This window comes from Globicephala melas, chromosome 3 (assembly GCF_963455315.2).
Source record: "Globicephala melas chromosome 3, mGloMel1.2, whole genome shotgun sequence".
Taxonomy (NCBI): domain Eukaryota; kingdom Metazoa; phylum Chordata; class Mammalia; order Artiodactyla; family Delphinidae; genus Globicephala; species Globicephala melas.
The window spans coordinates 58,376,384-58,404,116 of NC_083316.1; the positions used below are offsets into that span (position 1 = coordinate 58,376,384).

Genomic DNA, 27,733 nt, shown 5'->3' on the forward strand with positions numbered 1-27,733 from the left:
TCCGTGGGGCCCCGGTTGAGACCACTTTCAGTCACCCCTGCCCCGTGGAGTTTGTCCCGGGCGCCCTAAGGCAGGATGGGAGCGCAGCGCACAAGACACTGGCATCCGTTAGTGGCAGCTTCCAAGGTGCTGTCCTCCGCTCATCTTCCAATTCTATATCCCGACAACAGAAAACTGACCTTGAAGAAAAACACTTGCTAGGGGGTCAGGATATTTAATAAACAGAAGGTGACCAGTGTGGGCTTCCTGCTGCTTCTAAAGCTGTTAAGATCTTTGCAGGTGCATTCGATCATCATGCTGTTCCTGAGTAACATTATAGCTGGGGGGGGAAATAGGAGGAGAAATAACTGTGGAACTCGGCCTGCTCAGCATCTATTTCATAACCGCGCTCAAAGGTCTCCACTGGAAAATCTTGAATAGATGCAATAGTCATGCTTTTAAAACTGATCAGAAAGGGATGGGCTGTGGTGAAACCACGTTCTTGTAAAATGCACATTAAATGCCTCCCAAATCCTTTTATTCAAAACCCCCAGATAAAAGGAGTAGTCTCTTCTCAAAGAAACCAAGGCTGCTTCTTCCTCAAAGAATAAGCTGTGAGAGCTGGTAAGACATTAGCAAATGGTCCATCTGAGGTTTGGTTTTGTTAACATGGAGAAGCGCCATTGCATTTAAGGCTTTGTTGTAGACTCTGCCCCTGGATGATTGCTGCTGCTATTAACCAGAATGTTCTAATTGGATATAAGCTCACTTATGGGGCAGAGGGAGGAAGAGTGTTTGCCCAGGTGACTTGTAACAAAATGAACTAAGCAGATGTTAGGCATCCTGAAATTACCGCCAAGTTTTCACGAGTTGTTAGACACTGAGATGCTCTGAAAATCCTGCCTAAAATTGCGGGTGTTTGTGAGCAGAGCAATCATATCTCTCTGCTCAGGCAGATTGTTGCCAAGTGCTAGGAGGTTTTCAAAACCATTTAGTCATCCCCCCAAATATAAAAAGGAAAGCAAAGAAACTATCCCTCTGAAAGTGACATACCGAAAGCTGGGCCACTGGGGTGATCTCATCCCTATTCCAAACCTTCCCTCACCTGCTCCTACACCTGCCTGGCCCACATGAAATCACAGGGCCACAGGGTGAGATAGCAGGTAGGGGGTGATTTCAATCTTAGCCTTCAGCTGTAACCCTCCTGAGTTATTCGGGTCGTCCGAGAAGCAGACATCAAGACAGGAGGAGCCCAGCAAGAGACGTTCAGGAGAAAGGCCTGTGAAGAATAAGGGGAGACAACCAGAGAAGGCGGGGATGGCACTCAGACTGCATCCCAGGTCGGACCCCTGGGAAGCAAGGCAGGAAGGAGGGAAAGCACTTTTCTAAACACTAACGTTTCCTGTTGGTAGTGGGTAGAGGGGCCGCCGTGTCAGGCACCAGCTGCTCTGTCTACTCATCCCACTTCCCTTTCGTGCAGATCCTATCCAGTGTCGTAGGTTACCGAGACCGATGCTATGTCCATCACAGACTCTGATACCCCGGAGAGAGGAAGTAGGCAGGTCTTCTCCACTCTCTGTCTCTGCTTTTCCCCTTTCTGCTCCCCACTGAGGGCTGCTGCCTGGCCCCTAGTCTCCAGGTGCAATTACAACTTCCCCTTCCCACCTCAAGGGTGGCTCCTTTCCTCTCTGGTTCTGAAAGAGCCCCTACAAGCTTTCTCAGAAATGCAAAAGGAGGGTTCCTGCCCATCCCTTGCTCTCAGAAGGAGGAAGGGATCTCCGCCCAGCCTGAGTAACTCACTGAATGTTGAATGTCAGAGCACAAGCAGTGCCAACCCAGAGGCCCCAGGACTCTGTGGTTCTCTGCCCTTGGACATGGTTCTTGGATGGCAAGAAAAGCTCCGAGTGCATTCAGAGGTTGTACAGGCAGTCACCCCCCTAGACCCATTCTCCTCACAGCCTTCTCTCTGGTCTGCTGGAAACAAAGGGCACCCGGCAGTGTTACCTGCCTCCATGGTGCCTCTGTGCCCCATCCCGTTCTCCACCCCCAGCGATGCCCAGGCGGAAAGGTGCCTCTTCACAGAAAGTTCAAGGAGCCTGCCCTAGGCCAGGCCAGCAAGGCTCACCTATGTCATCCGAGAGAGAAACATTCTGCTTCCCCCAGCTAACTTTAATCAGCTCCACCAGAGCTTTCTGAAAGACCCATTGTTTTTCCCAAATGGTTTGGTTTATCTCTGAACATTTCTACATTTCCACCTGAGATTATTATCCCTTCCTTCTCTGATGGTTTTTAAATTTTTTTCCTAGCCAATGAACCAATGAATGACGAAATGAATTTCTAGTTATATGGGCGTTTGGACACCCACACTGCCACGTATGAAGTTAGCTTTCTGCTCCAGAGAAACACCTGAAAGTGGAAATAAGAATATATTACAGTAATTAAATTTCAAACACAAAGTCTTGTGGAGGAAAATGTGCAGAAATAAAAATCTCTGAATCAGCATTTACACTGTGAGTGCAGATATTCACTTCAAGGTATTTGCTAAAATACTGACTGTCATTAACCTGTGAGTCAGTCAATTCCAGCAGTGTGGATTCTAAGTTTGCCGTTTGGAATGTGGGACAAATCCTCCTAGCGGCGATGTTATAATTGGTGGCTGGTTCCCCAGTTACCCATCACGACTCCACGTCCTAAGCCTCCGCTAGGCGGGCTGATCCTGGGTCCCAGGACAATGAATGCAGGGATGGGAGGAGGGTTTTTCTCTCTTTCCAGTACATGGAGTCCACCCATGGTAACAGTTTAAAAAATATATATATATACTGTATACTTTATTAGATTTAACAATTTATTTGACATCCTTAAAAGACTCCTTTTGTTTCTTTTTACTTTTTGGCATTTAATAGACTTTCTTTTTTTATTTATTTTATTTATTATTATTATTTTTTGCGGTACGCGGGCCTCTCACTGTTGTGGCGTCTCCCGTTGCGGAGCACAGGCTCCGGACGCGCAGGCTCAGCGGCCATGGCTCACGGGCCCAGCCGCTCCGCGGCATGTGGGATCTTCCCGGACCGGGACATGACCCGTGTCCCCTGCATCGGCAGGCGGACTCTCAACCACTGCGCCATCAGGGGAGCCCATAGACTTTCTTTTTTAGAGCAGTTTTAGGTTCACAGCAAAATTGAGAGCAAAGTTCAGAGTTCGCACACACCCCCTTACCCGCTCCCCTGGCCAGCACAGCACACAACCTTCCCCTCTATCAACCTCGTCACCAAAGTTAGTCCATTTGTTACAGCCTGTGTGTGTTAGGAACCTACAAGGGCACATCATCATCACCCACAGTCCATAGTTTGTTAGGGTTCACTCTTGGTGTACATTTTATGGGTTTGGGCAAATATAGAATGGCATGTATCAATGATTATAGTATCATACAGAATAGTTTCAGGGTCCTAAAAATCTTCCATGCTCTGCCTATTTATCCCTCCCTCCTCCTTAACTGTAACATTTTGAAGTAAAATATTGCCTTTCTCATCCTTCTCCCACCTGCTACTGACTCACCAACTGGCCTCCTGACTCCCAGTGTTCCCCTGGGTGGGTCTTCCTGTTCAAGCCCCCCTCGGGCAGCCGCTCCCCCCAGGGTTCCCAACCCCCGGCCACCCTCAGAGTGGCTTGATTCACAGGAAGGGAGGAATGACTAACAGCCCCCCAATGGAGCTGAGGTATTTCCGTTTTGAGAAAGGGTGCTGACTGACCCCCTCCACCTCTTGAATAGCTACACTCTCAGGAGGTACCAGAAAGGGACGTGAGGTGGACCACCACCCACCAGACACGTCTCCCCGGGGTTTCTTCTGCTTCTTCCTCTTTCTCCCTTCCTTCCCTTCAGAGCAGACACATGCGAGTACAATTCCTAGATCTGTTCTCTCAAAATGGTTCTCGTGGCAGCAACGCCTGGGCCAGAATGCGTGGAGATATCTGATGGGACACCGGTGTTTGCAATTTAGAGTTCGCGCCTAGATTAGTTAGATCCTCAGAGAGAGACATTTTAGTCCTTCACTTTACAGGTGCCCAATTTGTGTCTACTGATTTCATCTTCTTTGTAGCTACAATATTAGCAAGTACCCTCAGCCCTTCTAGGATGTCCAATAAACGCTCCCAGCAGCATCTAAAAACTGGGTGTAAAATCACTTTTCGTAACAAGACAAATCATCTGATAACCGAAGAAAAGGATTAGTGAGAGACTGGGCTGCACCTCCAACTGCCTTTCCTCGATGCAGTCCCCCATCTTTGTGCAGATAAAGATTATGGTTGCCAAGGAAACAGGACCAGAGAGAGAAAGATAGAAACTTTGTCTCATTTGGTTTTCCCCGGATTCACAAAGCAAGCTGGGTTGTAAGCAGAGCTGGATGAGATTATGGTAGATTTGTAATTTACTTAGTCAAATTGCTTTTAATTCCTAGTCATGCCTTAATGTACACTTTTTTTTCCCTCTGAAAGTTAGGTCTTGCACTTAGCGGTCCAAGGTCGGACAAATAACAGAGCTTTAAAATTCATTGTCTATGATTAAACTCAAATACAGGACAGATGGCTTGTCTAAGTATGTGTCAGACAGGCAAAGCACTTAAGATTTGTGACAGGCAAGACCAGGAATTAACTGCTAAGTTTTTGCATTTATCCATACATTCATGTGCACCATGAATACAACTATAAAACTCACTTTAGTGTTCTCACTTTATTCAAAATATTCCCAAACAAAGCCACGGCTCTCCGTTTGGCAAACCAGATGCCCTAATCTCAACCCCATTAACTCAAAATCCATTTTTCTCATACTATATGTATTGTGTACATTTCATCTTACTCTGACATTCAGGATGAAGATAACATCCCTTTGAAAGCCCAGCTTGCCCAGAACCCAAAATGTTCGTTCCCACCTCATTCTTATGAAGCTTTTTGTTGAAATATTTAATTTTTTTATTGAACAAACATTTGCCTGTCAAAATAAACAAAAACCGACCAAATGAGAACAGGCAAAGGCTATATTTATGTAGAGCTTGCTATAGCAGGGGAGTCAGCCACTGTCACTTGGTTTTGCCAGAGACTCAAAGGCAGGCTCAGAAGTGGGAAAGCTGTGTAAGTGGAAAAAAGGGAAGGTTTCAGATATGCCCTGATTGAAGGCTGGTGGCCTAGGGAAGCTGGAAGCAGGCTAACTAGAAGTAGGTACCCTATGTGATAGTTAGGGGGGCATATCTGATTTTTTTCTGGTTGGTCCCAAGTTGGAAGCAGTAACAAAAATTAAGGAAGCTGGAAGTTATTAATCAAGTCCTGGCTGTTTGGGGCCAATCGTTAACACGGTTATTGTTTGGCTTCCGGGACCAGTTGCTAGAGATAGTAATCTGACTTCCGGCAAGTCTGATTTGCAGATTGCAGGCTGACATCCTGGGCTGGTTACCGCAGATAATGGGGTTGGTTTCCTGCGCTGGTTGCTGCAGATTGTGGGTCAGAGTTCTATTTTTATTATGCTCTGGCCATTGTCCATTTGTATGTTCAATCTCTCAGGCAATAAACATTGTATGAACAAAAAAGTACACTGAGCCGAAGTGTACAGCTTAATGAATTATCAAGTATAACAACCACCCAGGGCCCCCATTTATTTTAAAATTCTCCTCAATCAGAATCTTAGAAGCCTGTTGTCAAGGAACACTGTGAGTTGGAGGGCAGATTCTTTCCCTGTGCTTCTTTAGTCCTGGTGTCCAGGGGCGGGACTCACCAGCTGCAACCTTCTCGGCCCGTGTCACAAAGTCAAGTCTTCCCAGACACAACGGACATGGGCAGCCCTGGGTTTCCCACAGTCAGGCTCAGCCCCATGAATCACCGTTCTCCACATTCCTGGACAGGTCAGAGAGTGTGCCTTGAAATCCAGGCTTCACCACTCCCTTGGGCAAGTTAATCTCTCCAAACCTGTTTCTTTTTTTTTTTTTTTTTGCGGTACACGGGCCTCTCACTGTTGTGGCCTCTCCCGTTGTGGAGCACAGGCTCCGGACGCGCAGCCTCAGCGGCCATGGCTCATGGGCCCAGCCGCTCTGCAGCATGTGGGATCTTCCCGGACCGGGGCACGAACCCGCGTCCCCTGCATCGGCAGGCGGACTCTCAACCACTGCGCCACCAGGGAAGCCCCAAACCTGTTTCTTAATCTACCAAATGGGGGTAATAATTGTGCCTGTTCTCAAGACCTCCCTGGAAGTCCAGTGGTTAAGACTCCGTGCTCCCACTGCAGGGGGCATGGGTTCGACCCCTGGTGGGGGAATTAATATCCCACACAGTGTGGCCAAAAAAAAAAATAGTGCTTGTTCTCATTGGATTGCTGTAAGGATCAATTAAGGCGATGGACATACAAACTTTTAACACAATTCCTCACACAGAATAAGCACTCAGATTTTGAGTTATTGGATGTTTAGCATGTCTAAAAATGACAGCTGAAAATTAGTGAGAAACTACTATGTGCTAGGCACTGGGCTTGGTGCTTAAATGTATATTATTAAATGTTTCTATTAGAGAATATTAATCATCCTTATTTTATAGAGGAAGGAGCTGAGGCTTACAGATGTTAAGAAACCTCTCTGTACTTATCTGCATTTTTTGTGAGAATTAAAAGAGATGAAGGACACATGTCCTTAGTGCAGTCCCAGCACATCGTAATCACTCAATCACCGGGGCTATTGTTTAAGCTGACCCTTGGATTATCCACTGTGACAGACCCTAGGCAGCAACTAACTGCCTAGCCAACGTCTGTGCTCCCTTTCACCCTTGCCAACAAAAATCACCTTTTGTGTGAGGCAGCATCATGCCTCCATAAAAGTACTTCTCTTATCAGGCTCCCTTACTTCTTCGGAAGTTCGTGAGACCCAATTCTGGCCAATGAGAGATAAGTGTAAGTCTCCTAGGTGGGTCTTTTGGGAAAACTATTACTGTCCCAAGAAAAAGGAAGTTCCATCTGACACATACTTCTTCCCCCTTTGTCCCCATCTTTGCTGCCTAGAAAGCACATGGAATGCCATGAGGTGCAGCTGCCATCCTGTAAGCGTGAGGACTAAAGGCCCGTGCCCAGGATGCCAAGGCAGAAAGAAGAGCTGCAGACCCCTGATGGCCTTGTAGGGATACTGTCCCAGCCGTGGACTGCCGGCCTCCAAAGGGTTTCACCACTGTGGTTAAACCACCATGGCCAGGTTTCTATTACATGCAGCTGAAGGCAATCCAAACGAATACAGCCGCTGCTTGGCGTGACGTGAACCTCTGAATGAACTGAAATTTCCAAACAACTGAAAATTAGGAATTTGAAGTATCTTCTTTTAATCTGTCTACACATCCCAACTGAGATGATAAAGAAAAAAAACTCCCGAGAATGAAGAGTCGGTTCCCAATCATCTCTACGTGAATTATTCTCAACCCTTCTGAGGACTGGTGTCATATATGGTGTCACCAACAGGGTTTCCATGGGTCGTCAGCACCGTGCACCAAGGTGTCTGAGGACTCTTGTCAGAGTCATTTATTCTCAAAGCTTGGCTCTAGACCAGCCTCACCCAGCACAGGACTGAATGATGCTTCTGTAAAACCTGAGGCATCTGCTCTGGCATCTTGGTCCAAGTCCAAGGGCGGTAATTGTATTCTGCCTACTTGTGAGATCTCCTAGATTTCTAATTAGGTAGTATTTATGTTCTCTCCGAAAAAGCTTATGCCCAATGTTGCTCTGCCCATTAAAACAACAAGGGGTCCACCCTAAGTGATAAAGGAGCATCTCATTGTGACACGAAGCCGTCATGAGGTGAAAGCAGGAGGCTTCCTCTGGCTTTACAATGAGCCAGCTGGGATGGCGGCTTTCCACTTGGAAGAAGCTAAGTATTACCAGAGGGGTTAAACTTGTGGTTTTCTGTGCCATTTCAGAGAAATAATATGCACGCATTTCCACTCACTTGAAATGATTCTAAGGTCATGTCAGATGAAAAGAGGACTGAACTACAGCCCCTTCTCTCACAGCTTTCCTAACAAAATATATCCCACACGATGAGTATAGAAACTAAATTCCTTCTATATACTAAGTATGCTGTCTCATCATTGCATAGTACGTGACTTTATATTCTAAGCTATCAATAACCCTAACTGAGGTAGTTTTGGTTCGCTTAAATATTCTAAAAGGTCAAAAATTTAAATTATTTAATGTGCAAAATTGCTTTCATAAATGGACGTAACTAAATGGTGAAATAGAAGACATCCAAAAAAATTTGAAATGATCCTCTTTTGGATTAAACTAGAAAAAGCACAAGTTTTCAGCGCCTAAAATTATGCTGTATTCAAATAAAGACCCATATTCACGATGAAGAGAAAATCTCTAATAATTTATTTGACCTTCAGTTTCACATTGTGAAAAAAAAATAACAGTTTTACAAAACCTCAAAAATGTAGTAGCAAACAAGTACATATGAACACGAACACTTTACTTCTTCAACTTATACAGTTTTGTATGTGAACCACATATTCAATAGTCAAGAGAGGGATATTATTCAGCTCTAATCATTCTTATTCAGACAGGTGTCAAGCCCAGAGAAAAGGGGGCTACACAATTATACCAGAAGTGGAAGGCTGCCCTTTGTTATCCGTTTCCACAGCAACCAGTCCACAGAATAAGAAGAACCTTCTCTGTCTTATGCCAAGGTTTTTGTGTGCACTGTGCTGTGAATTGTATTTGCTTCAAAGTGTAGGACGTTTCACAGGGTGAGAATGGTCAAGTAGTGAGCCCAAATGCCTCCATCGATTCAAAGAGCGGGGAGTCCAGAAAGTTCCCTGCAGGCTGGGGGCCCACCCTGACCACAGCTCCCTCTGGCTCACACACAGCAATTAATAGAGAATTCAAGGACAGACCACAACTTTGAAACAACTGCAAAAAATTCACCCTGCTTTCAAAAGCCACGCAGTGACACCCACATGTTGGCAGATTTGCATCATAAACTACGGAGCTGTAACTGCTACAATATACTGCCAGGGTACAATCAGACGTTTGCATTGTATAGAACAGGGGTCCCCAACCCCCGGGCCGTGGACTGGTATCGGTCCTAGGCCCATTAGGAACCGGGCCGCACAGCAGAAGGTGAGTGGAGGGCAAGTGAGTGAAGCTTCATCTGCGGCTCCCCGCCGCTCCCCACTGCTCGCATTACCTCCTGAACCGCTCCCCACGCCTCCCACCCCCGTCCGTGGAAATATTGTCTTCCACGAAACTGGTCCCTGGTGCCAAAAATGTTGGGGACCGCTGGATTAGAACACATCTAGCAGTGAGGAGCTGACTACCGCAAAGTATTGAGACCCTTTGATTCCAACCGTTCATTTATTTTGGTCCAACTATAACCCATTTATTCACGGCACGAACAGACATGTACAATTAGTCTAATATATTCAGGTGGAGAGAAATGTGAAGGATTCATCTGTCATTAGACGATGCAAACACACGATGTCAAAGGTTATTGGTCTTAAACCCTATTTTCTAAAATACGGTAATGAGAGAAACAGCAACGAAAGCAGTGCGAATTGCAAATGCTGAGCTTCCCCGGACACCTGTGAGGAAGCACCTATGAGTCTACCACTAAGAACTATCACGGCACGTGTTTAGGAAACAAGCACTTGAACTAGCAAAGAACGTATTCACAACTGATTCCCAACTCTCCCAGAAAGCCTCTCAGCAATGGCCACTGCTTACAATTCTTTGGTGTTTGGGGGCCATATGTGTCACTTTTGTGCACCAAAGAGTTCTTTTAGAGACTTACCTAAGAGGGAGCACTAAAGTATACATTGTACCCATGTGAATATTGCCTTGGAGAACTTTTAGCACTTGCTAAGCCCTACAGCAGGAAGAGAGAAGGACCCATCCAGGTCAAGTAAATCTGGTGAGTGAATTAATTTCCATCGGTGAGTGTTTCGTTTTCTCCTGTTAACTGTGGTTATGGCCAAGCATTCTCATAGGGTAATAAATAGATAAATAAATAAACTTTGGACAATGCCTTTGCCTGTGCCCTATATACAGAACTAGTCCATAGCATTTTCCAGGATTTCAGGATATTACACAGAGGAGAAAAACAACAACAACAACAACAAAACAACTGCCAAGCGATTTGGTCCTTTCCAAATTTCAGTAGCTGAGATTGAAGCGAGTGAATCGGACAGGAAGGAGAAGGGCAGAAAGAAGCCTCCTCTTGCCCCAGGAGCCATTGGCAGGACCACAGCCCACAAAACCCCAGTCAAAGTTGATGAGTCTGAGAAAAATGACCTTCATGCTTTCTCTACCTCTAGGATGTAACTTAAGTTTCTGTCTTGTAATCCTTCCCTGTCTTGACATTTACAAAATCCCACCCCCCACCCTTCCCAACCCACCCTCCAGTTATATTCCTAATTGTAACTCCAAAGTTTTCACTTTTGTGCAGCAGAGCACATCATAACAGCCACAAAATTGTGCAAAACGTACAACCATTCACACGCGTCCATACACGTGAAGACAACTGTAAGCATTGTTTCAGCATGCAGGCCTCAAACAATAAATAGCTAAATCTACAACAAATTTCTTACCAGCCAAGGGAAAGTTTAAAGTCACTTATAAATAGAAAAGAACATCTACCAAACAGCTACAACAATGTCCCCATTGTTCAGAAACGTTCCTGGGGAGCACAGCCCCTCGGAGATTATCGTGGAGTCCACTGGTCCTCACTCTGCAGCCAGCCCAGCAAGCGTCCCTCCAGGCCCCCCAGTCGGGCTTTCAATCTCCAACAGCAGCTGGTGTGGAGGCTTCAAGCTTGCTCCTCAGAGAGAGGTGACAACCATTTCAAATTTTACACATAAATGGTGGAACCCATGGAAATCAAATGCTGAATATGGTACAGCAAGGGAAAAGGGCCGGCTTTTCTCTCCCTTTGAGGGGCTGATTAATGCTGACATTAATCCACAATTACAAGACAAGGACTAGATCACAGGTTCGTTCATTCATATTTAAACCATGTGCCTCTTGCACTGAAAACCCCACCCCTCCCCCTCCCCCCTTCCTTCAAGTCCAGTTAGAAGCATTTACAAGGTGTGGTGGATTGGATTGTAGCAACTTCTTTTCCTTTTTCTTTTCTTTCTCTTCATTCAACTTGGCCTCTCCAAAGTAGAGATCCCATCTTGTCTCATTGAGGGATGGAGTCAGCTAAACTAGAGGAAAAGGAAAATGTTTTGTTAGTCTCAAAATCTGAAAAAAAAAATTAAACTTGGGACAGAGGTCAATATGGCTTCCAAAGGTCTTAATGACACATTCGGTAGGTGCATTCATGCATGCAGATGGCCCAACAAAAACCGTGGTATCCGAAGAAAGATCTTTGCTTCTTTCCTAAACATATATACGTTTAAAGTTCAAACCTATACATCTAGGTGCTGTTACGAGTTGCCTTCTTCTGCTTCCGACATTCATAATTCCTCTCCACAGTTAAACAAAGCCACGGTAAAGTGATCACCAGAGGGTCACAAGAGATTCCTTGGCCAATCCCCTCCCCGCACCCCCCCCCGCCCGCCTTGGGCCCATTTACCATAAAGGATTCCAAATTAAATTTATTCACCATATAGAAGGCAGACATATTAATCCTCTTATTTAAATGCATCTCTGCTATTCATTACGGCAGAAATCAGTCTCGCTTTCTTTCACATGATAGCATACCAGGCCTCACCAGCCCAGGGCTGGAGTTTATTCTCCAAGTTCATCAGTCCACACTTAGGAGACTCGGGCTGTGGTATGCAGTGTTATTAGCTACAGAATCAACCACCATCAAACGTGAATATAAATTCAAGGTGCCATAACCACGAAGCCTGCACATTTCATGGGAGCTGCTGTTTCCCACACCGCCCATCCTTCCCGTTTAGTTAAGTCTAATTTTACAGAAGGAGACTTTGCAGAGGGCTTTTGTCTTTCAAATGCTCACCCTGTCTGTTCTTGGAGCCCATTTCCAGCCCTAGCATAAGAGTCTGCAGCCCCAGTGCTGAAACTCGAAGTACAGACAGAGGGAATTCAGGAGGGGCGCTCATCCCTTGCACTGACTTCTTGCTCCTGTGTGTCCGGAAGTCTGATCCATTTCATTAGTTGTTTCTTTTGGCAGTTTCGTAATGGGGATTCAAACTTTCAAGACATTCCTTAGACTACGGGTGTCATCGCCCACCCTCACCTCCTTGAAACCTCTACAGCAACGTTAGGCCTAAAGAACGTATCTTGTGATAATATGAAATGTCAAGATGTTGCACACTCAAACAGAAAAACAAAAAACCCCCAAACAAAACCACCACTAAAAAGGGGGGCCGGGAACAAAGCAAACCAAAATCCAAACGCCGTCAAGTTGGGGGCCACACAGCACCATGAAAATGGAGCAAAATCAGAAGTAATTTCCTCTTTGTCCCTTCCCGGCAGCTGGGAGCAGCTGGAGAGAGTTAAAATCTCCTTGGTGGATAAGCTTTTAGACCTAGGGAAACCTTTTGTTAACACTGTATTAATTCGGGTAGCACCTACATGTGGAGGGCGAAGCCAGGTCCCGGAAGCGTCCGCAGCTCAGGACTGATACCTACACGGCTCCTCTTTTAAGTCACTGCATCCGGCTCAAGTGTTTTAACGCTATCTTGTGTGTAGTAAACTTTAGAAATTTAAACCAACATTCTCTCCGTCGGAAACTCCAACAGTGGCTTTGATCAGCTCCACGCCACCCTTTAAAAAGGCAAACCTGGCCCTGTCGAATTTCCTTATTCTGTGCTTGACTCTCTGGCTAAGAGCACCAAGGGCAGAGGGGATGTTGTTTCGAATATAACCGAACACTTTATTTGTTCCATTTCCCAGGGACCGGACATGTGTGATTAGGTTCAAATACCCAGGAGAGGGTGAATTCGAGTGTTTGCCAACATACTCACTCTGGGCTGAGAGAGGAGGTACCAAAAATGAAGTATAAAGATAACAAGCTGATAATAGTCAAAGAAACCTCATTTTCGCATGACACACAAAGCTAATTCCACTGCGAGCTAAGGTCTAAATTGAAGGGAGGAAAGAAAACTAATACGAGTATTGAACACTTAATATGTACCAGGCACTGGCTAGGTATTTTCACGCCTTTCTTTTCTTTTTCCTCATTTACCAATTCACCCAAGTCTGAACTGGGACAGATCTCAAGGAAAGCACAAGTCGAATCACTCATTTGACAAAGGAGATCTCTGAAGTGCAGAGAGGTCCAGACTCCACAGCTAGAAACAGAATGTACATGTGGTCTCTCTCTTTTCTACCTATATGACATATAGGATGCCAGCCACTTCCAAGGATGCCAGCCAGTTACCCTTTGGATGTACCGCCACCATCACTGGCAATTTTTAAGGCTCTCCTATGCAAATATAGTCAGTTTTGGACTAACACCCAATTTAGTGCACTGTTAATTGACGCTTTTGCCTAGAAGGTCCTTTAAACCTTCTTTAGAGTTGAGTAATGCATTCATATCGCAAATGAAATAACCCCTTTCAGAGTATTTGTTTATTCAGGATTATTGAGATGCCAGCAAGGCTGCAAAAACCAGTTTGTAGCCCCATTTGCTCCCCAGAGGACGGTTCTGACAGTTCCTGCTCCTTTGAAGGAGTTTCAGTCCAGGAAAACATTACATTACTAAGAACTGTACTAACTGTAATGGGCTGGAGGAGATAACTGAAGCAATGAAAGAAACAGAACGATTACATGTGAAAGGGAGGCCAGTTTTACTGGTGTTTCTAAATGAGCTGTAAGAGATGAGGAAAGAAAAGACAAATGAGTCCAAACCCCTCTTTGCTAGAAGGTCCCCTTCAAAGGTGTGAAACATACTAGGGAACACAGAACCAAACCTTTCCAAGGAAGGAGTTCATTTTCCCAGCAGTTCCTCCAAAGCAGATTTTTAAATTTTATTCTCTTATTATTAGTAATGAGCCCATTAGTCACCAAAACAAATCAATCCATGTGTTCTGTGCTACACTTAGATACGCTTAAGTGATTCCGGGGCCAATCCTGAGAATGCTTTATTTTAACAGCAGCAAAGCGGCCATTAGCTTCCCGAACCCTGAACTGTGTAGGCCTATTAATTATTTGAGCCAAGAGTATTATATACTCTTAAGTACACAAGACAACCATTATGTACCCAGATATATGACACAGAAACACAACTTTTGTTCGCCCTGACAATGGGCTCAGCTTGACTGATTAACTCTGAAAAGCTGCAGGAAGGGCAGTTTAGATGGCTCCGTGTGTCCATACATCAGACAAGCTTATACAATGCAGGTGCAACCTTTATAAGGACAGACCTAGACTTCTCAAAAGTTAATAAATGCCTTAAAGGGGGCTATCTGTGGGGGGGGGGGGGTAGAAGGAAAAACCTTTAAAATAAGCTAATGAATAATTCTGGACAGAATACAATGGGAATAATTTTCAGCATTCAATTTTTTAAACCCCACTTCATTCTAAAAAGGGTTTGAGGAAGTTAAATTTAAAAATCTACAATTATTTCCTGGGGTGATAACAATGTGAAGTTTATTAAGTAGCCATTCGGCGCGACCTCAAGTGCTTACGTTCTAGAGCCAAACTGCCTGGGTTGATGTCTTGACCAACCCTTCCGCCTGCTAAGCCCTATGACCTTGAGCAACTTACTTAACCCCTGTGCACATCAGGTGTTTTCATCTACGAAGTGCTCTCATAATAACATCCCACAGGGTTGTTGTAGGGACCAAATGAAATGATCCATGGGAAACACACAGCCCAGCTGCCGGCACACAGGGAGGGCTCGGGAGACAAGGTTCCCAACCTGGCCGTAATTAGAATCACTGAAGAACTTTCTAAAAATGCTAATGCCTGGGTCCCACCCAGACCTAATGAAACCCAGCCTCTGGAGTGGGCAGGTTTCAAAAAGCTCTTTGGGAGACTCTGAGGCCCAATAAAGGCTGAGAAGCACTGCCTTATGTTGGGTTGCAGCTGTGGTCAACACAAGTGTTTAAGTTCCGGGGTACAAGTGCTCTTATTTGTACTTCATGTAGAACCTCTATAAGATGCGCTATATGGAGCCTGTTTCACTCATGTACGGGCTCACACAGCTAGCTCAACTATACGGATACTTACAGCTAAACTGGCTCTTACCTTACGCTCACTCTCTTTAGGATGCATTGTGTTTAAGAGGGCAGATGTTTCCAGGTGCTGACGAACGCAGTAGGGATCAGCGAATACGGGACCGTGGTTATGCTGTTCCACGCGTCCAACGTTGGATCGTAGCAGTCCAGAGTTTTGCATCGCTGAATGCCAAAGTACCCTCCAACCACGTAGAGTTTGTTTCCGGAGGCCACAGCGTGGCAGCTCATCCGCTTTGCTGTCACGTCTCCCACCTTGGTCCACTGGTAAGTCTCGCTATTGAATTTATAAGCAGAGCAGGCGGAGAACTCGGTATCTCCCCCCATAATAAAAATCTGGTTACCCAGCACAGCTGCCGCCGTGTAACGCCAGGGTTGGGGACAGGTGGCCGGGACCGTCCACCTGTTTTCGCACTGATCATAACACTGAACCTTGGGGAGCTTGTCATGACTGACGCTGGTACCTCCGAAAGCAAACAGCTTGAGCTTGGCACTCACCACTGCGGCATTGCTGACCCCTTCTCGGAGAGGGGCCACCATGGTCCATTTGTTGGTTGTGGGGTCATAATGTTCTACTTGCTTTAGAGAGACTGAGGGGGAGGCCGGGAGGCAGCCAGTGGCGGCAGTGTGCCCCCCGACCACGTACAGGCAGTGCTTCAGTTCAGCAGAGCCATGGCCAAACCTGGCCACCAGCATGGGAGCCGCCTTGGACCACTCCTCATGCAGGGTATCATAAACCCAGACATCTTTCGAGACTCCATTCTCAGACCCTCGCCCCCCAGTAATGTATACTTTGCAGCCAATTGCACAGGCACTGAACTCTTTTCTTGGGCTGGGGATGTCAGCCTTGGGAATGATCTCTTTGGCCTTCTGGTCGACCAGATACAGCTTGTCACACATGAAAGTCTGTCCTCCCAAGAGGAAGAGGGCATGGCCGGTTTTCCGGGGCCGGGCACAGAGGCTGGTCACCACGCCGTCGTTCTGCAGGATTTTCAGCTTGCACCTGATGGCCTCTTCCACGATCTCCTTGCTCTTCCTCTGCTTAGTGATGAGCTCCTCCATGGCCACATTCTCCATGAGATAGATGGCCGGCAGCAGAGCCAGCCTCACCGTCTGCAACAGCTCCGGGAGATAGCAGTAGCGCTTCTTCAGGTCGTAGCTGATCCAGTTAATTGCAGACTCGTACACAAGTCTTTCGTCTTCCGTCTCCAGCTCTTCACTGGACAGGAGCTGCACTACCATGTCCTGAGGCAGCTGGAGGAAATCTTCATTCTTCCTGATGGTCTGGAAATTGCTGAGACACATCCTCCAGGAGAGCTCGTACAGCTTGGTGCACTGGTGCGCGTCGGACAGCAGCAGCATGCCCAGGCAGTTGGTGGGGTGCAGGTTCTTTTCTAGGAACTCAGCGCAGGCATCCCGGATGTCTTGAAACTCCAGCATGTCGCCAGCTTCCAGGAGCGATTCCGCGTTTTCTTCATTGATGATGACCCGGGAGGAGTAAGCGTAGTCGAGGAGCAGCTCCAAGACTTCCGGGTGGATGGAGTTGTCGAAGTTGACTTCGCTGTCCTGGCTCTCCTTCAGGCCGCCGCTGAACATGGCTTCAAAGTAGCGGCTGCACGCGGCCAGCACTGCCCGGTGACACGGGAAGGTCCTATTTCCGGCATGAAGAAGGACGTCGGTGAAGAGACGCTGCTGGCGTAACAGGTTCAGGTGAGTGAGGACACTGTCCGCGTAGGAAGACTTGTGGAACAGATAGATGTTAATGGAGCCACTGCTGGCCCTGGACTTGCGGTTCTCGTGCACGCTGACGGACATTTTGTTTCCACTCCTGAAAAACAAAACACAACTATTGAACCTGATGCTCTCAGTGTTCAGAACGGCCGAACCAAACCAGCAATTGTTTTGGACAGAGGAAACAGAACAGTTTGCTGTTGGCCCTGCCACCCTGCTGTTCTGAATATTGGACAGTCAGGCCTATACAAAGTCAGAGACGGCTACCTACCTATAAGGAAAGACACTTATTGTAATACTGTTGAGCTATTTAAACTATACACTGTTTAAAAAAAAACAAACAAGCACTGCTTAAGAGCAGGTTCATCTTGGAAAACCTGATTGCCAACTTGCAGGATATTGAAGTCCTTGAGAATGTAAGTCAGCAAAAGTCAAGAGGAGCAAGGTCTCATTCTCACAGCTCCCTGCCCTGGTCCAGCTGATTCACTGCTGGCCACCTGAAATGCCAGGCCTCCAGCTCTTGTAACGCCGGGATGGGCACAGGCTTTAATGCCCTATGCAAGCATCATAAAGCCATGTGTAAAACAAATACCTACTAATTAATTCCATTAAGAATTCCTTTGGTAAGACCCAGTGTCTTACCAAAGTAAGTGCAGTAAATGGGAAATGTAACATTAAAACCACAGGCTTAGGCCAACTTCTAAAATGACCAAACCTTTATTTATCATTACAAATCATTTGTAACCAGACACCTCTACCACTACAGCATCCTGAAAGAGCCCCAATATAAACACAACCACATACTGATCAGCAAGCTATCGTGGAAACAGGATAGATTCTGGCCACAGTCACCACTCCCCTTTCCTGCTCCGGACAGCTTCCAAAGTGGCGATTCGGGCACAGAAAGGGAAGAATATTTTGAGTAGCAAAGTCAGGAGTTCTGTTGTTCTGTTCTCCCTGCTTTAAATCAAATCTTAGAAAACCAGTTGCAAGAACAAAGGATGTATCCACCCATCTCTCTTGATTAAACAGGGCATCACCAGGACCATTCTTGTGTACCTGCAAACGCTGGCACCTGCATCTAGGGAGTCCAAAATGCAAATGTCGCTTTATCTAAATCAAAACACACACGTGTGTGTGTATGTGTATTGCCTGCCATTGTTAATTTAGGGCCACTCTAGAATTTATTTGCTGACGAGTGTTTTCCTCAGTATCTAAACGGAAATTATAGCAGAACCGAATGCTCTCTTTGGCTTTCCTCAGTAATCAAACTGTAGGCTAAAGATACAGGACATGCCTATCACCTGTCTTCAAAAACTGAACCATCTTTTTCCTTTCTCACCCTACCCTTCTGTTACTTCAAAGAAATAATAGCTTCAAGAACCTGCCTGTCAAAGGATTCCTAGGGAAACTGTTTACCCCAGGAGGGTAAACTGCGTGGTTACAGTATCTGTTCCAAACATGGAACAGCCAGTCCTTAGGGCAGAGCTGAAACCCAAGGCCTGCTAGTTTCCTTCAACCTGAGCAGCGGAAGCAAGGCAGGCGCAGAAAACAACAGAGGCAGGTACCTAACTTGCCTTTGACACACTGGCCTCATACTATTAGGAGTTGCAACTTGTTTTCTTTCATTCTGGGCATGTAACTTTTCACTGTGAGTAAACGTGACTTAGTGGAAGAAAATAAACAACAGAGTCCTAGGGCTCTGGTGTTAAGAAGCCTTTACGAAGCACCCATCAGTCTCCACAGTGACTTGGGCTTTGACACATGGTGAGAAGGCAAGCATCACCGCAACCCTCAAGCTAAGCCTCTGTGGTCTAGTCCATTTTACCCAATGCCCAATGCTCCTAAGAGCAAGTGACAGGACCCTATGTGAATACACTAGGTTCTCCAAAGTGTTAAAACAGTATTAGCATCCCTGCTGTTCTACTGCTGTAGTCATCATTTGCATTAGTACATTCAAGCTGAAATTCTTTGAGAAAGATTTTAAGCCTAAACCTCAAAAGATGGTATAAATATTCCTATGCCTTATACAGAAAGGTGCAAGAATTCTAAACGAGTAGCTATGCTTTTTTTTTTTAAGCTAATGCTTCCAAAGCAACCTCAAAAGCTGCCTCCTGTGGATGGACCTAGAGATTATCATACAAAGTAAGTCAGACAGGGAAAGACAAATATCATATGATATTGCTTATATGTGGAACTTAAAAAAAGATACAAATGAACTTATTTACAAAACAGAAATAGACTCACAGACAAAACAAACGTATGGTCACCAAAGGAGAAAGGGGGAGGAGGGATAAATTAGGAGTTTGGGATTGAAATATACACACTACTATATATAAAATAGATAACCAACAAAGATCTACTGTATAGCACAGGGAAATATACTCAATGTCTTGTAATAACCTATAATGGAAAAGAATCTAAAAAAGTATATATATATTATATATATAATATATATATAATGAATCACTTTGCTGTACACCTGAAACTAACAGCATTGTAAACCAACTATACTTCAATTAAAAAACAACAAAAAAAGGGCTTCCCTGGTGGTGCAGTGGTTAAGAATCCACCTGCCAATGCAGGGGACAGGGGTTCAAGCCCTGGTCCGGGAAGATCCCACATGCCACGGAGCAACTAAGCCTGTGCTCCACAACTACTGAACCTGCGCTCTAGAGCCCATGAGCCACAACTACTGAAGCCCATGCGCCTAGAGCCCATGCTCCGCAACAAGAGAAGCCACCGCAATGAGAAGCCCCCACATCGCAACGAAGAGTAGCCCCCGCTCGCAGCAACCAGAGAAAGCCTGCGCACAGCAATGAAGACCCAACGAAGCCAAAAATTAATTAATTAATTTTTTTTTAAAAAGTTGCCTTCTTTCTGGCTAACAGTGAATGCAGCTCTGACGGAAGAATGAGACTGCACAAGATACATAAGCACCAAAGTGCCTGCAGACTGAGCTGGAATTACACCCACCCGGCCCGGAAGGCGTTTCCCTAAGCAGTGTAAAACAACACTCACAGCCAGGCTTACGCTTAACAAAACAGTTTAGAAGACCTTGGGATATAGGATCTGCATCTCTTTGCATCCTGTGTTTATGCTCCTGTATTTCCCAGGTAGGTTCATAAAGCCAGCAGAAAGCGCCTAGCCTGTCACCTTGGATGCCACCCAGATGGAGAAGTGTGTCAGTCAAAATCCAACAATCTTGCAGCAATATTTGATTAAAATAAAAGGTAAACTTGAAGACCCAAGGGAAACGACTTGCCTTCTAGTTTAAAATTATGCAAATGTGAGAACGTCAGCAGAAACCACGTATACAGCCACTAAACACACCTTCAACATGAAATGAATCATCCTTCTGGCATTTTATTAAGTCCCCAGAGAAATAATATTTGCATGCCAAGTTAAGTAGCAAAAAAACACACATATATACTTAACCTGCCTCTACAAAGAAGGGGAAAAGGGCTGCTATTACCAGTGAACATCAAAAGGGATTCTAGCTACAGTAACTTCAGTTCACTTAATGCTCTTTAACCAGGCTCTGGGCCTCCAATACTTAGCGGCGTGTCACATTTCTTTGGGTTTTAAACCTGATCTCAATGCAATCAAAGGAGAAACTAGGCAGATTTTCTCGGACATTCATATTATTGATAACAACGGAACATTATAAAGAGATTGTTAACAAGAAAAGCATTTTACTATACAGTCCTCTATAACACCTGTAACGCTTTTTAACACTCTGGCCATGCCTGTGAGGGCGACACCACACACACGCCAAGTTCAACGGTTCATCTCCACCCTGCCCACCAATTCCTATCCTTCGAAACTAAGCATGGTAAGACTAAATACTTCCATGAGAAAAAACTAATTTTTCAGAAACCAGTTTTCATTCATTCCCTACAGACATCTGGCCGCAGTGAACGTGCCCTCACTAGGGGTGTCTGCGCGTGGCCCTATTGCTCACCGTGCCGGGTAGGGTGCAACGTGGACCAACAATCCCGCGCGCTCGACAATGCTCTTTCCGCTGGGGGGGAGGGGGGGAGGGGGAGGAGGTGCGGAGGGGATTGATCGTATTCCGGCTCAGCTCCTAGCTCTCCAGCAGCTCGCCCGGGCGGCGCGCCACCGAGAGGAGCCCCCTCCAGCAATGCCCGGCTCTTCTTGCTGTGGGAGGGCAGTGGTGGACACCAGGTCTCCGCCCCGAGAACAGCTCCCCACCGCCGCCTAAGTCGGAGCTCCAGGCTCCGGGGCGCACACACACCCCTCGCGATCACACCCCGCAGGCCAGGCAGCCCCTGAAACCCGGCGGCGCCCGCAACAGGTCCGCGGCGGTAGGGGAGACTTACAACAGTGGCGACCAGCCACAGTGCACGACCGGCTGGGTTCTTGCCTCGGTCACCGGGTAGGGAGGGGACGGAGCGGACGTCTCAGCCCCAGGAAGCAACAGCGACTGACCGGGCGAAGGGAGCGCGCATGTAACACTGGCTCGCGGTCTGGTTACCGCGGGCGGATCGCCGCGGCCTCACGATCCCCACGTCGCGGACTCTGCGCCCGCCACCCGCGGAGCAGCTCCCGGAGTGAGCTCCGGAGGCGAGAGCGAGCTCCCGGCTGCAGGCGCCGCTGAAGGAGGCGGGCTGTACCCTCGCGGGAGGGAGCTGGAAAGCGCCTTGCGCGCCGGCAGCCGCCTGGCGTCTCGACTCGGCCTCTGCAGCGCCACCGCCGTGCCGCCTCCTCTCCGGCTTCCCGAGCACTCTGCGCCCGGCCGCCCAGCGCCCGGCTATAAGCGGAGCGGCGGGGAGGGAGGGGAGGGGAGGGAGGGGAGAGGGCGCGTAGGCAAAAAGTGACACCAGGGGAGGGAGGGAGGAAGCGCGTGAATGCGGCCAGCGGAGAAGAAGGAGGAGGAGGAAGGGAAGGAGGACAAGAGTCGGAGGAGAGTGTGTCGAGGGAGTTAGTCGTGAGAGGAAGCGGGGGAGGGGGCTGTGGCGAGTGGAGAGAGACAAAGCGCACGCGGAATCTCAGCCAAGAGCAGCTGCAACCCTCGGGGATCGCGAATAAAACAAGTTTTCCTGCGTCGGTGTGTCTGCGTCTCTAGCCCAGCCGGGTGCTGAGGGATCCTCGGCCGGGGAGCGCAGCCCCTCGCTGTGCGCTCCGAGCTGCAGGAGCCCGCCTGATGCTCAGGACAGGAAGGCGAGGGGCGAGCCGGGTGTCCGCGGCACGCGCCGGGTGGGATATCTGGAGGGAGGACGGTGGCGAGGTTTGGGCACTCCGGGGACACCGCAGGTTGGGCAAAGCCGGGCCGTAGGGTTTCTCGGTGGCAGCGGACCAGAAAGACTTTAGCCCCTGGCGCTTCCCGCCCCCTCAGTCCTCCCTCCCCACCCCCGGCGGGTGCTGCACCCGCGGCTGGACTCTGCCCCACGCCGCCCGGGGCAGCGGCAGCAACCCGGCGCTCTCCGGCGAGGCGTGCACCACGTGCTTTGCAGCCAATCGCCGCCGCCGCTTTATTCAAAGCGACCCGCTCCTAGGAGCTGCCCAGCCGCCGCCTCTTCGTAGCGATAAAGCGTCAATCGCCCTCTCAGTCTGGGCCCTTTCCTGTCTTTTATCGCCGGGTCGTGTTAGTTAGGAGTTCAGCAAAGAAATGGTTCAGCACACACACGTTTGAAGCGCCCTTGTGCCACGAGAAGGGAAGGCGATTAGAAAACTAATCTCGAACGGCGATCACTATTTATGAAGCCCACTTTTGATCTTTGTACCAAGGGCTTGTCTTTCCACTGGGAGCTGAAATGCCTGTTTTTCTTTTTATTGGGTATTTGGAATAAAGTATATGAAGGAACTGTAGAGATTACCGATCCAGCTCCCTCGTTTTACAGGTTAGGAAACTGAGGCCCAGGGAGATGTGAATTGTCCAGCTAGAGGGCGCACAGCTACTTGCAGTGGCCCAGCCGTATAGCTGGAGTGGGGACCCACGACGGAGTTTTCTCTCCCCACTCCACCTCCCAGCTTTCTTTTAAATATTAGATGCAGAAATGGTTTAACAGGCAGAAGAGGCTCTGCCTGGCGCGCCCAGAGCCCAGAGACTGCCGAAACCAAGGCTCTGTCGGTCCTTTAATCCCACTTTCCTTTACACGCGGTCTCTTCTGGTATTCGCGCTGAGAAATTTCGCTCCTTGCAAACAAAGAAAGACAGTGCCCTCTGAAGTCCTTTGTTAGCATTAACTCGTCAGCCTCACCACGAGCCTTTACAAATCTGCTTCGTATTTTAACGTATTATGCAGAGTCTCGGCTCGAGACTGCTTCACAAAGCCGGAGAGGCCAGATCAATTCCCGGTCAGACCCACGTGCAGGGGTCTGCCTGCTGCGAGGTAAAGACAGGGGGAGCGCCGCGAGCCGACCCGGTTCCTAAAGATGTGGATAAAATCAGCGAAGACCAGACGGATAGAAACACCGTAGACGTCAGAGATAGGTGCTGAAAAGCCGGGTGAGGGAAACGTGAAGCTATTGCACATATGTCTTTGAAAAAACATGCTTCTGTAGCCTTCGGCAAGGAGTGGGGGTAAGGTGATCAGTGCAGCCCCCAAAGGCACCTCCTCCAAGCGCTTTGTCTGTCTGAGTTGTGGGTCAAAAACAAGCAGGTTGGTTCTGAGGACCAAATGTTAATGTCTTCCGCGGGGAGTGGGACTGGGGTGGGGTGGGGTGCTCTGTTTAAATTAAGAGATTAACATTTTTTTCTCATTAAGAAGTATTTCCTTCTTACTTAAATTACCTAACAAATCTGCTGGGAACTGTACCTAGATGACCCTGCCTAGGAATAAAACATGTCCTCAGTTCAGCTGGTTGGCTGGGGATTTTGCCACAGAAAGCCACTGAGCTAGGAACAGGCCATCTATTTTGGTTGCATCTTTACCACCCGGAAACTGCAGTGTCCTTAACCGAGGGGCCGGGGGGAGAACAAAGTTTACATGTCTTTGCAAATAGCTTTGCTAAGCAGGCAGGGCTAAGAGTGAACTCGTCTGGCCATTGTGTCATCATCCACCGATGCTAATTTCCTGTGTCTGTTCTACCTAACGTTGCCACCTTTCTATGCTTCAAGAAAAGAGAAGGAAAAAAAAGTTGTGGCCTGGAAAATCTTGAAAGTATTCAGTGACCACATACATTTGCTTCATCTGCCTTAGGGAGATAAGCAACATGGACGAAGGGAAAAGAAATTACTTATTATATGGGTTATGAAAACTGGAAGACAAATGACCTGCTGCAAACCGTACGCTGGTTTGCTTGAACCGATATATGAAAAGTTTTCAGGCCTATGGGCAGTGTCTAATGTTTATTCCACAGCTGAAAGTGATTTGCAAGTTAGCATATTACAATCACAGCAACTAAAACTGTTATTCCTCCGGCATCTCTCAGCCAAACCTAATTCTTATCACTTCACTTACAGGAAGAAAAGGTGAGCAAGTCTTGTATCTGTACAGGAAGAACTCTAGACAGACTTGTGATCAAAATGGATGATGATAGACGTTGTAGATATGAGTCATAAACATCTTGGGAAACACTACAGACATCCCTGTTGTACAATGGCCACCACCTCCCTCAAGATGTTAGGCCGGTCCCCTGGGCCCCTGGGAGCTGGTCTGCGCCTCTGCCTTGTGACACCAAACCAAGGTCTTGTTTTTAATGCTATTAAGAAGCTGTGCCCAAGGCTTTGGCCTTGTTATCTCCCTTAACGATGTTATTTTGTTAGGCTGAAAAATAAACAGCATGGGGTTAAATGTATTAGCTGCCTTCAAACGTAATTTATCTTCATTCCATCCTAATTTACACTCTGTCTGAATTAATGAGAATGATTTAATTAACACCGTGTGACCATAGTACCAGGGACAGGACAGCTCAGGGGATTAGACCAAACAGTGGCAAAGCAGCTGCCATCCTGCCTCCTGTGGTTCCCCGCACCCGAAGCCCCACCCGCATTTCAGACACATTCCCTGCCAGTCTTCCCAAAGTGTCCCTGTTTGTTCTTTGCTCATCTTCCTGAATGTGTGACGAAGATGGCTCAGCTTTCCTTCCTCCTGTGACTTGCAAAATGGGCCTCAAGACTGTGGCCTGTCGTCAGTGTGGCCGAGAGCCTAACAGCCTGACAAAGACTTGTGCTCTTCCTCCCCTAGTGTCAAGTTCGTGCTGCAAGTGGATACCCAGCCAGGGACGACACGCCTCACCTTCCACCCCGCCCCCCAGCCCGCCGTGGCGCACACGCGCGCATGCGTGCTTACATCTTGGGCGCAACACCTGTGGAAGGAAAGGGAGGGAAGCAGAATGGGCAGGGGAAGAAGTTGAGCTGGCGTGCGCCCTCAGTCAAGGCCTTGGCCGACCCCAGGTGGAGCTCAAGAGCGGAAATGACCCCGCAGAGTTGTCCTCAGGTAAGGCGAGAAGGCCAGGCGTTAGAGGGCTGCTGCATTACCAGTTGCTGAATGCAGGCTGCCCAGGAAGGGGGCCACGGCCACGGTCGTGTTCCTCAGAGGCAGTTCTGAGGAGGGCAGAGAGCTGTGTGCCTTCTGCTGCCAGCACCCCCAGGGGCCTTCATTCTCCAAGGAGATTCTGAGGCGCTCAGTGCAATGCCCGCTTTGACCCTTCACCCTAACACAGAGGTACAAACCTAGGAAAATGAGGCCTCAGTTCCACCAGCAATCCTCTTTCAAAAAGAGGGAGATTTTTTTTTTTTTTTTACTCTGGCTGTTTATTAAAAAGACAAGGATAAGAAAAAAGTAAGGTAATCAATACAAGAAGTCATCAGCATTGTCTAAGTCAGTAATTTGTCTCTCTGGGCACAAACAAGAGGTCTAAACTGGTAGTTGTCTAAATTTTGGTTTACCACCTGCTGCATTTATGTCTTTTTAACTGTATTTGTGTTAAACATGTCATGATAAACTTTGAGAGTATTCTTAGAATTGTATCCAAATTGGCATGGTCATTTTTTTTTTTTTTTTTTTTTTTTGCGGTATGCGGGCCTCTCACTGCTGTGGCTTCTCCCGTTGCGGAGCACAGGCTCCGGACGTGTAGGCCCAGCAGCCATGGCTCATGGGCCCAGCCGCTCCGTGGCACGTGGGATCTTCCCGGACCGGGGCACGAACCTGTGTCCCCTGCATCGGCAGGCGGACTCTCAACCACTGCACCACCAGGGAAGCCCGGCATGGTCATATTTTAAAATTTTAGTTGCTTCCTAAATCCATTATATGTGCTACCACTTTATGTGTATTTTGTGAATTAAGTTGGATTATAGTGTGACTTTTTAATTTCCAATTCCAACTGCTCATTGCTGATATATAGGAATACAGGGGACTTTTGTATAATGATGTTTAATGGAAAGTTTTCTGTGACAGTGTATTTGTGTCCTTTCAGTGCTGAGTGCTACCATTGGGCTGAGCTCCTTTATTTGGGGTTAGAGCTGGGGAATTCATTCTTCCTTTGAGACTCTGTCACTTTCCACACCCCCAAGTGACATTGCAAGTGGTAGATAGTTTATTGGCTGCTTACAGGACTGCAGAGGGTCACATTTGAGGCACTTTTCCTTGGTATTCCTCGCTAAGGTCCAGTCATTAGTAAATCAAACCATTTAGGATGCTTCTGCTATTTCTATTGCAGGACCCTTCAAAACACTGATCTTCACAGCCTGTGGCTGGTTATATATTTTAGGGTCAGGCTTTTAAAACTGCATTTATTATTTTCTCTCTGATCACAAAAGCACTGCATGATAGAAGGTTGGAAAAAAACAGAAAAGTAAAAGAAAAAATTAACCATAAACCTACCACTTAGAGATAATGACACCTAGCATTTAAATTCTAGTCTTTCTGGGACTTCTCTGGTGGCACAGTGGTTAAGAATCCGCCTGCCAACGCAGGGGACAAGGGTTTGATCCCTGGCCCGGGAAGATCCCACATGCCACAGAGCAACTAAGCCCGTGTACCACAACTACTGAGCCTGCACTCTACAGCCCCTGAGCCACAACTACTGAGCCCACGTGCCACAACTACTGGAGCCCACGTGCCACAACTACTGAAGCCCGCGCACCTAGAGCCCATGCTTCACAACAAGAGAAGCCACCACAATGAGAAGCCAGCGCACCACAACGAAGGGTAGCCCCCGCTCGCCACAACTAGAGAAAGACCGCACGCAGCAACGAAGACCCAATGCAGCCAATAAATAAATAAATAAATGTTCCTTTAAAAAACAAATAAATAAATAAATTCTAGTCTTTCTGTATCCACATAGTATTTTATTTTTAGCAGTTAAGTGGTTAAGGACAGAGACTCTAGAACCAAGCTGGAATTCCTGCTTTGACATTCACTAGCAAGGCTCCTTAACAAGCATATGGAAAGCGTGTAGAACAGAGCCCAGCTAGTGGTAAGTGCTATATAATGGCTCCTTTTATGATTGCGGTAGACTCTTTAAGGAGAATGATATTCCTGCAACCCCATAGCTATTTCCTAGGAACTCTCCTAAATAAAAGTGACTTGAATCCTTATTAAAGTTGCTGTTTCCACAATCTGCCCAATAGCACTGGATTAAAGGACACTTCTGGTCTTGAATGAATCTACATACTCTTTTGGAGTGTTTATCTGAGGCTCTGCTTCTCTCAAACCGAGCTTGTGCAGTGAAAGCTCATATTCACGGGAATCACCTTTGCTTCCTTCCACCTCTTACAGACACTGTCTTCTTTTTGTCCTGGGACCATCGTTCTTCAGTTGATGCTGGAGAAACAATTCTTTTTTTTTTTTTTTTTTTTGTGGTACGTGGGCCTCTCACTGCTGTGGCCTCTCCCGTTGCGGAGCACAGGCTCCGGACGCGCAGGCTCAGCGGCCATGGCTCACGGGCCTAGC

The 27,733-nt window shown here is 47.2% G+C and overlaps 1 protein-coding gene and 1 long non-coding RNA gene across 3 annotated transcripts; one reads left to right on the forward strand and one right to left on the reverse strand.

Annotated features, from left to right (window-relative positions):
• Positions 1-8,342: 8,342 nt before the first annotated feature.
• ENC1 (ectodermal-neural cortex 1) lies at positions 8,343-21,710 on the reverse strand. 2 transcript variants are annotated; one of them, XM_060295887.1, is made up of 3 exons: positions 21,216-21,710; positions 15,155-16,969; positions 8,343-11,191 (listed from the first exon to the last, which is right to left on the reverse strand). In XM_060295887.1, the coding sequence occupies exon 2, from the start codon at positions 16,954-16,956 to the stop codon at positions 15,187-15,189; it is 1,770 nt and encodes a 589-aa protein (XP_060151870.1). In that variant the 5' UTR covers positions 16,957-16,969; positions 21,216-21,710; the 3' UTR covers positions 8,343-11,191; positions 15,155-15,186. The 2 variants fall into 2 exon arrangements, with proteins under 2 accessions (XP_060151870.1, XP_030701596.1); XM_030845736.2 differs by having other exon boundaries at positions 8,343-11,196; positions 21,216-21,697.
• Positions 21,711-23,117: 1,407 nt separating this feature from the next.
• Positions 23,118-27,039, forward strand: LOC132596998 (uncharacterized). The gene is made up of 3 exons (XR_009563280.2): positions 23,118-23,343; positions 25,025-25,276; positions 26,700-27,039. It is a non-coding gene; the product is annotated as an uncharacterized lncRNA (long non-coding RNA).
• The last annotated feature ends 694 nt before the right edge of the window (positions 27,040-27,733 follow it).